Source organism: Porites lutea, chromosome 8 (genome assembly GCF_958299795.1).
Source record: "Porites lutea chromosome 8, jaPorLute2.1, whole genome shotgun sequence".
In the NCBI taxonomy this organism is placed as follows: Eukaryota; Metazoa; Cnidaria; class Anthozoa; order Scleractinia; family Poritidae; genus Porites; species Porites lutea.
The window spans coordinates 22,647,638-22,656,973 of record NC_133208.1 but is presented as its reverse complement, the minus strand read 5'-3'; the positions used below and the strand labels follow the sequence as shown (position 1 = coordinate 22,656,973).

Sequence of the window (9,336 nt, the reverse complement as noted above, 5' to 3'; positions counted from 1 at the left end):
AATCACAATGAATCCTAACAGCTGCCCTGCCCAATAAGAAAAGAAACAGTGCCTTATTTTTATAAATTTTTACCTGAATTCCTCACTGTTCCAATTGAAACAGGGCTTGCATTTCCAATGTCATTTACACCAGCAACGTTAACACAAACAAGACCTTGCCTTTCACCCTGGTAATGACATTCTGCATATAAAAAACACCACAATTTCAAACCAAACAGCTTGTATAGTAGTGAGGTTGCAGGTGGAAGGTTGCAAACATAAAATAGCCAGTAACGAGACACTCACAAGGAGATAAAAAATTAATACTACTCTGACAGTATGTTGCAAGTCTCGATTCTGGTTTCCTGCATTTTGAGAACAAGGTATCAAGAATCAAGTCAATTCTTGATTGCGTGAAGCAATGTGCTTTCAAGTGCATTCAATGAATATGGAAGTAAATATAATCATCAATAGTAATTATCTTAATAACCTCAGTTGAATGATTACTTTAAATACATGTATTAATATTATTAATATGAGTAAAATACTCTCATTGCTGAAGTTTTTACCCAGGTAAAAATGAAATCCACATTTCAAAATATTAAGGAATAATGCAACATTCCTTTTTCCAAGCAAGTACAAACTGTCATAGTTTTAATTATTTTTTAAAAACAACATGAAAATTAAAATAATTGCTAAGGTTCTCTGCTTCCTGCTCAAAAAGGTTTCTATACCGGAGTTGTAACATTCATTGTTATATTCATTCAAAATAAAAAGTCAACAAGAAAACGTGCGACATTTTCTCCATAAAAAAGTTTCTGGAAGTTTCGCGTTGTAGTTGTGCAAAACGGCGGCCAAAAAATGTACAAAAAAAGTTGTTTTTTTTGCTAATTAGACCTACCGTTGTTTTTCACCGTTCTCTGGCGTTGCGTTCACGGCTTAGCATTACACGAGAGCTTGGCCCTGGCTAAATCTATATATTACATAACACTCCAGTGGGCATTTTAGCTGGAGCATGTAAGACAGAATGTATGAGAACTGCTAAAACTGGGCCTGATCTCAGGTTAAGGACAGTGCTCAAACTTAACGGTCGTCCACTCATTCAAAACAAGTAAAAAAAGTCATTCCGAAAACAAGTAGTTTTCTTCCCCACTAGTTGTCTGGATGAGTAAAGTTATCATTCTCTGAGAAATCGTGTAATTTTTTTTGTATCATACCAAAAAGTGTTAAAAGCCTTGAAACAATTATTTATTTAATGAAGAATTACCAAAGATAAACGTTTCAAAAACAAACAGGCAAGGCATTCTCTTGCCAAATAAAAGTCTGGGTTCTAAATGTACTTGAAACAAAATGCACTGTGGGATGCAAGATTGCAGCTTTTCGTATCAAAGGTAAATTAAAACATGAACCATGGTATGTCACAACGGAAACAGGTGCAAGGCTCACTGTACTCTTTCTTTGGAGGAACGCAATCAACCTAAGATAGACAAACCTTTCAAAAAAGAACAGGCGAGGGATTCTCTTGCCAAATAAAAGTCTGGGTTCTATAGGAAAATTAATTACCCGACGAGGGAATTCCACGTTAAATTGCACGCGAAAAGAGTGTGATATCGGTTTTCAAGTGCAATTTGACGTGGAATTGACGAGTCAGGTAATGGATTTTCCTTGAATCGCATAATTGAATAAAAATCAGAAAAAAAAAAAGAAAACAGCAATAACATTGCTTGTTTTTATCCTGAGCGCACACTCCAGAAAGCCATTTCAAAGTCAACTGTCAGAACTGTCATTGCATTAGCGAATAGGAAGCAAGGTCAGTCATACACATTTGAACCTTCAACAATTTTTTTTGTACCTTGTGCTTGTTTTTACAATTGTTTTCAAACTTTTTTACATGTTAACAAGCTTCACACTAATCATAAGGATAAATAGAGGTATTTCACTGAATTTATAAGCCGTTTATCTATAACATCTTTTTTCAAATTGGTCATTTGCTCGAGAAGGAAAATAATTTACACCTTTTACCTCTTCGGCGGCAAAACTGAAAGAAATGAAGTGTTCAAGCGAAAGTACTGAAAGTTTAATATCGCGATTGATATAAGGTAACTACCTTGAAATGTTTTAGAAATGCTGTTCAAGTTCAGCTCTGTTTTGTACTTTTCTAAGTACCACGATTTTGGATGATTGCAAGCGGCGTGCTCTTTTTCGTGTTTTCAGCAGCCATGTCGTCTTTGAAGGTATTTATTTCTTCTTCTGTATAATAATGTCACAATCGACCCCTGCACTTCCTCCGTTGTCACTTCTCCATTTTGTTTGGTTGAACCTTGACTTGCCATTTTCTGGGCCGTGTTCACAGGATTTTCTTGTTTTCTCGTTGTCGCGAGCAAAAGAGGCTTTTTATGCCTCTTGAGAATTTGTAGTTCAGTTCAAAACAAGGAAGAACCTCCGGTGCACTTTAAAAAACGCTTTTGTTTGTTTTTAACTCTTCAAAAGGTGACAATGGTTTTAAAAACATTTTAAAATGACATTGTAGAAAACCTTTTTTGCAGTTGTTGTGTTAGAATTTGATGATAGTTGTTACGTAGATGCAAAACAATATCGCTTAGCCTCGTTTTCAACTCGCAATTTTATACTAAATACCTCGCTTCGTTAACCAATCAGAATGCGAGATTTGACTCAATTATGCGATTCTACTTGAAACAAAATGCACCGTGGGATGCAAGATAGTAGCTTTTCGTTTTGAAGGTGAATTAAAACAGGAACCAAAGTATGTCGCAATGGAAACAAGTGCAAGGATCACTGTACTCTTTTTTGGAGGAAAACAACAACCTAAGATAGCAACGATGATGATAGTACTGTTACAATTTATGTACACATCTATACTGCAGCCCAACTGTGAAATAATACTGTAAGACACTAGTTTTGGCAGCTATGTATGGGAAAATAAATACTATGGTTGCATTTATTTGATTGACGTTTCATTTATTAACTTACAGTCACAAATGGCATACATCCGAAAAAAGATTTGAAAATTATCAGAGTGATCAGTAGTTTTAGTGATGGACCAGTAAATTTTAATCCTACTGGTCCTGCGGAAGACCAGACCCAAAAGTTAATTTCGAGCACTGAAGGATGACGTAAAGGGACCGCTTAGGTAGATTTTGTGAAAGTTATTGTCCAGTCATACTTTGCTACTCTTTTGTGTTACGTGCTATCAGTGACATTATGTGGAGCAGTTGTTTTGAAAGTTATGGACCAAAAGACACTTGCTAAGCGTGGATGAAGTTATAAGGTGCATATAACTGTGTATATATAAACACTTGGAGAGTCTGCCAGACACGAGTTCACAAATCTTTGATTGAAAACCTTGCCAGATGCTCTTTCTCTCTTTTTGACTGAAATAAGACTTAGCCTCAAACAAGCAAGATGAGTGAACAACGGCTAGCTTTATATCACTAGCAGAACAATGGACGATTACAGAAATCTGCCAACAATCAAATTCTGTGCGGACTTATTCCCTGCTCACAGATGTCCTTCCGCTATAAAGTTTAACATAAGACTAGAATGCACCAGCGTGAATTGATCAAATGTCCTTTTAATTTCTAACATGAACTGAATGTAAAAAGTGAAAGAGAAATAGCGAAAAATTCAACTTCTAATTTAATCTTTTCCTATGGTCTAGAATATAAACTATTCTCGAAAATGAGAATGTTTTGATCACAGCTGTGTAAATCGAACTGAAACTGATGCATTTATTTATCTCACGCATTGTATGGAATATGTATGGGAATCTTCATTATGAAAAGAGCTACACAACGAGCAAGAATACTGCTGACCGACAATATACACAGCGGGGGCAACTGTAGTGTCAACAATAATAATTCTCATACAAGGTTTTTGTCCACTAAAAATTGAAATTACTCAATTTCCTGATGGATTCCGTCTTAATTTATTAATAAAAACGAAAAATTAAATTGAGTTCAGTTTATATATTTAATCTTTACATAGTTATGCACTTTCTTCTTTCGATCTGATTTAAGATATTTTTTAGTGTCACGTGTAAATTCAGTCAAAGTGAGTCTCGACTGGTGTAGTAAACAAACGTTTTTTGGCGAAACGTATCAAACATACATCTACAGTAAACTGAGTGAAAAATGTAAGTCGGAGGCTGTAAACGTCCTACTAAACCTATGTAAGCTTGTATGTACCTGAATCACTTTGGTGTTGTTCGCCTTGAAGAGAGCAATGCATGCCACACTCAACTTGGATGGCTTCACTTTCTTCTTCACTTTCTTCTTCTCCTGTGGCTAAAATGAAGAGCAAGTAAGCTAAACATCCGACGAAAAAGTATACAGCAAAATGTACTGCGTATAAATTTTCATTTTACCGTTCCGAATGATATTGTCATAAAAAGCTTAATTTGAGCACCAGAGCAAATGCGATGCGGGGCGATCGCAAAACATCTAAGAGAACAATAGTCGACTGTCGTGTAATTCTTTTTCTTTCTCTTTCACGGACACGAACATAATTATGCTAACTACACGGTAAGATTACTCTTTGTTCGAAAAATGCAACAGGCATACTAACCAGTTGTCATAATGTCTTTCTCCCCGCAAATATTTAAGATTAGCGGGACAAGCTGAAGCCTTCTTCTCCGAGATACTGAAACTCGATACTTCAAAGTTTCACCGCTGTGAGTGACAGGCAGGACTGACAGGCGACGTGTGTTGTATTTATGCACAAGCCTTGGCATAGAAAATTCTAAACTTCAGAGCATAATTTGAGACAAAAATGAACATTTCTTCCGAATCGCTCGAACTTCATCAGCGTTGTGAAGTTTGTTTTACTGTATGCCAAATAAAAACAACAGCTGAACCGCGCGTGATGTAATTTAACCAAGAAAGGACAAAAGAAAACCATCGCTGCAAAATTACCCTAATCTTGTATCCATTATCGTGGGAACTTGAACATATTCCCGCTCAAAATAATTTTTTTTTGAACATGGTCACTCACCTTCTCCTCCTTCCCGCTCTTCTACGTTTGTGCCGCGCCTGTTTTCTCTTGTAGCTGTTTCCCGCTGACTTCTTCGCTGCTCGTCGCTAATCCAGCGTCTATTTTCTCTAGCTCTCTCCCGCTCTTTTTCCCGTTGCTCCACGGTAAAATTCCTCCTCCTTTCTCTGTCTCTTTCCTGCTCTTTTTCCCGTTGCTGGTCAGTACAGTTTCGCCTTCTTTCTCTATTTCTTTCTTGCTCTGTTTCACGTTGCTCGTCAGTGAAGTTTCGCCTCCGTTGTCTAGCTCTTTCTCGCTCTTTTTCTCGTTGAGCTTTGCTAGCCTGGCGCCTGCTTTCTCGTTTTCTCTGTCTTTCTCTTTCTCTATAACCCAAATTTGCTGACATGACAAATAATTTAAGCTTAATGTTTTTAAATACACTGTATACGGTAACAAACTGTTCGGTACAATTTTTTACTTCTGTTTACTCTCCTGTAATGGGTCAGTTCTCTCAAAAGTTTTCTCTTCCCAAGACGCGGGTGGCCATACTATTTCCCGCCAAAAACACCTCAAGTTACCTGTGGTGTCTTACCCCCCCTTGCATTGGTGTGCCTGTGGTGCGGACGGACGGTCGGGCGTACGGTCACGTGATTACCAAATTTTCTCGGATGGGTAGATTACCACATTTCCTTAGCTATGGAGCTCCGTCCACGCGCGCGCTTCGCGCGCGCGTGGAGCTCCGCTATCATGGCAGAATTATACACAATGTAGACAGGAAAACAATTTACTTTAAAAAGGGCTTAGTACTTCTTTGCCCTTTGAATAAGAACAGTTGTTTCCAAGAGTCTACTCGCTCCGGGGCATGAAAAGGAAACTCGGACCATGTGAACGAGGCTGTGGAGTTCGGCCACTGATGGTCACTGACGATGTATATGGCTGGCTCCGCAAGCGAACAAAGTGAGGGGAATCCCGCGGGAAAGGAATTGCCCGCTTTCTTTTCAGAAGAAAAACAACTCCCCTCAGTCTCATTCTTGTGGAACAACGCAGACTCCTGTTTTTCTTCACAGTTAGTGGTGATGGGCCTATTAGCCTTTCACGCTTCAAGCCTCCTTTTGAGCGTGCGCCTGACCATATTTTTCTCTAACTGCTGCTGTCGTGCCGAATAAGGTTGTCCAATAACGCTTAAATGTACCGTATATCGATTTTTAAGGATAATGACCCAAAAACCAAGAAGTGAGTTGAAAAATTAGGATCTCAGGATTAGTTCTTTGACAGACTTTAAAGTGTTTGGATACAACACCAGTTTAGTTTTCTTCAGCTGCCTGTACTCAACTGTACTAAACAACTAAAATGTGGTTGGTTCTGTGATAAAAGTTTGTATAGTTACGATCTCTGACCATTTCTCATCCAGCTACAGTCCTTGCCTCTCAATTTTCCTTCAATTACCGCTGAATGGCATGGGTTGTTATTTGCAGTACGTCCAGCTAGGCCTTATTAGGCTGATTTAGCAACAGAACAGGAACGTCTGTTGACGACTGCGCGCGCAAATCAAACAACTGGATTGACCAATGGCAGAGCGGCAAATTGGGTACCGGAAGTCGAGTTTAGTCCTTTCCGCGCGCTTACCCGTCGTCAAATGACGTTCCCGTTCCGTTGCTAAATCAGCTTATTATTGCGCCAGGCCCATGCGTTTCGGGTCAAGCGGTCCGAAAGAGTTTTTCTCGGATACATCACCGAAATGCTTTGCATGACTAAGATAGGACTGGAAAGACACTGTTCAGGGACTAGGCAAATGTTGTATTTCCTAAATAAAAACATGACCACGAGGAGCTTATTTGAAAGAGTCTTACTCGTCCCCAGTCGTCTCTCTCTCTCTCTCTTTCTCCTTAGTGGCGTGAGGGGTGTGATGGGAAGGAGGAAAGCGAGTGAAAGAGTCTTCCTCCCTTTTCCCTTCCCATCACCCCCTGCTTTCGACGCGCGCATTAGGCGAAGACGACTGGGGACGAGTCAGTGAAAGAATTACAAATCAGTTTGTTTTTAATTGTCTACGACAGATATCAGTTAATGACAGACTGCTGGAAGGAAGAACCAAAAGCTCGACCCAGTTTCTACCAGCTGATAGAAAAACTGGAGATCATCATGCAGAAGGATGCACCATATTTGGATGTGAACAAGCATAATGAAGCCCATCCATATTATAACGTGCCTCCACATCTGGAGTAACTGCTAATGAAGAACGCTACTTAGGGCCGGCGGTTTCTAATTAACCTCAACATTTTACTAACTCGTCAACGGAGATTCCCTTTTTAAAATGGCCCCCTGATTAAACTTAACCGTACAGTAAATGGCGAAATTAAGCAATTTATGAGCTAAGAGTTTGCGTAACAAAAAAAAAATTAATGCAAAGTATTATGTGAAAATTTCAACGTTTACAGCTCTGATCTTATGGCGATGATTATACATCATGTATGCGTATGAGTTCTAGTTGCGTTAGGCGTTCAAAATGTGATACTATAGAAGGAAGAGAAATTTAACATAGAAAGCTGCCTCGGAAAAATTGCCGATATCCACATGAGAGTCGAACGCACGACCCTCCGAGTTCTAGATCGGATGCTCTAGGTACTGGAGGTGCTACGGTGTTACGTGCTTGCAACGCAGGCCTATCTTGTGGTCCGGCCGAAGCTGCTTATTTATGTTCATATTACCGTGGACAACTGAGGAAAACTGGAGAGAATAGTGACGGAAACACTTGTGGTTTGCCTCGGAGTAGGCGGTAGGGCAAAAGAAGGAGGCGGGGCATGGGGAGGGGAGAAGTCCTCCCTTTACCAGGGAGGGTTTCTTTCGTTTGAAGTCAATCCGGATTATTAGCCCGCGTAGCTGTTGGTTCCTTTCCAAAGTGCATGGAGGGTGCGAATTAGGCATAGAGGGATAGATTGATTGATAGATTGGATTTTCGCATAACAGACAAATCCAAAATCAGATTTCCTTTCCAAAATTTTTCTTAGATCAGCTCTAAAAAGCAAAAGCCACAGGAAAAATATTAATTTTTAGCAGTTTCCAAGTGCCAGATAGTTTAAATGATTCTAAGAATTTGTCATTTTGTGCTATGTGATGTTAAGGGGTGCAAAAAAAATAAAGTAAGCTAACAGTTGATGAATGGTATTTTAGCGGAGCTCTCGCGCGTGAAGTGCACTCAGCGGAGCACCATGGGTAACAAACTTTGGTAAACTATCCATCCGAGAAAATTTGGTTATGACGTAGAGTACGCCCGCCCACCCGTACACACACTTCATGTAAGCCAATGTCAAATGTCACAATACATCTTGCACAACTTGACACTAGCCTGTCAGTTATGTTACCCATCCTTATGAGTATGACTAGATTGACAGCTGTCAAAATCAGACATCCGCTGACAATTATCACATGACCATCTCGCGGGCCCAGATGAAAGACTAGTCGTTTTGCCCTACATATAAGCTGATATAGTATGTCACACCTACCGATTCAACATAAAAACGAAACTGCGCCGGGCAGGGCTGTCAGTCGGGGGCCAGTAGTTTTAAGTTATATGCGCGAGCCAAATTAAGGTCAATTGACAGCTGTCAAAATGGGACATGTGCAGACCACTCTCAGAAAACTCCATCTGGCATTTCGCCCCCACTACAAGCCTGACTGAAATGTCTTACTCACACTCGAAGTCGACAGTCCGTTAATTCGAGTATTCGCCATTCTAATGAAGGTTAATTGACAGCTGTCAAACTAGAGCATCCGCTGACCATCATCACCTGACTGTATCGCGGGGTCATTTTTCTACCCGTTGAGGTCACGTGTTTTTTTTTTAAGTTCTCCGTTGATATTTCATTTGATCACAGGTTCAATTCTGTATTTTGAGCTGAGCCCCATAGCTTAGAAAATCTATCTGGCAATTACGTGACCGTACACCGACCACCCGACCTTCCGTCCGTCCGTCCGCACCACAGGTATACCAACGTTTAAGTTCACACTTTCTGGCTAGTTTGGGAGCCTGCAACCTGACATTGTACATCCATGTTTTGATCAGCTTTTGACAGCTGTCAAAACAATGTATCCGCTTACCAGTATCGCTTGATCGTATCGCGGGCTCAGGTACCGACCCACTGAGTTACAGCTTTTTTATGAAGTTATCCGCTGACAAGTTGCTACTTTTCAAATGATCGCAGGCTCAAGTTCAATTTTTTTAATGCATATGAAATAAGTCGTGTTCATGAGCCGCACTTTAAAAATTTTGATTTCAAACTGACCTCGGACGCAAAAATTCAACCGGCTTTTACATGCTTGACTTTTCTCACCATAGTCACGCGTTGGTCACGCTCCAAGTCCAATTTCTATGCT

The 9,336-nt window shown here is 40.0% G+C and overlaps 2 protein-coding genes across 2 annotated transcripts in view; one reads left to right on the top strand and one right to left on the bottom strand.

Annotated features, from left to right (window-relative positions):
• LOC140946637 (uncharacterized) overlaps positions 1-5,371 on the bottom strand; it is a 9,227-nt gene extending 3,856 nt beyond the window's left edge. Inside the window, exons 1-3 of the mRNA XM_073395750.1 lie at positions 4,990-5,371; positions 4,185-4,283; positions 74-181 (exon numbers count right to left, since the gene is read on the bottom strand). Of these exons, the coding sequence (XP_073251851.1) occupies positions 74-181; positions 4,185-4,283; positions 4,990-5,371 (589 nt within the window). The remainder of the gene's footprint in view (positions 1-73; positions 182-4,184; positions 4,284-4,989) is intronic.
• The window catches only part of LOC140947066 (tyrosine-protein kinase receptor Tie-1-like), a 21,703-nt gene extending 14,318 nt beyond the window's left edge, over positions 1-7,385 (top strand). Inside the window, exon 3 of the mRNA XM_073396152.1 lies at positions 7,020-7,385. Coding sequence (XP_073252253.1) covers positions 7,020-7,188 — 169 coding nt within the window. The 3' untranslated portion in view covers positions 7,189-7,385. The remainder of the gene's footprint in view (positions 1-7,019) is intronic.
• The last annotated feature ends 1,951 nt before the right edge of the window (positions 7,386-9,336 follow it).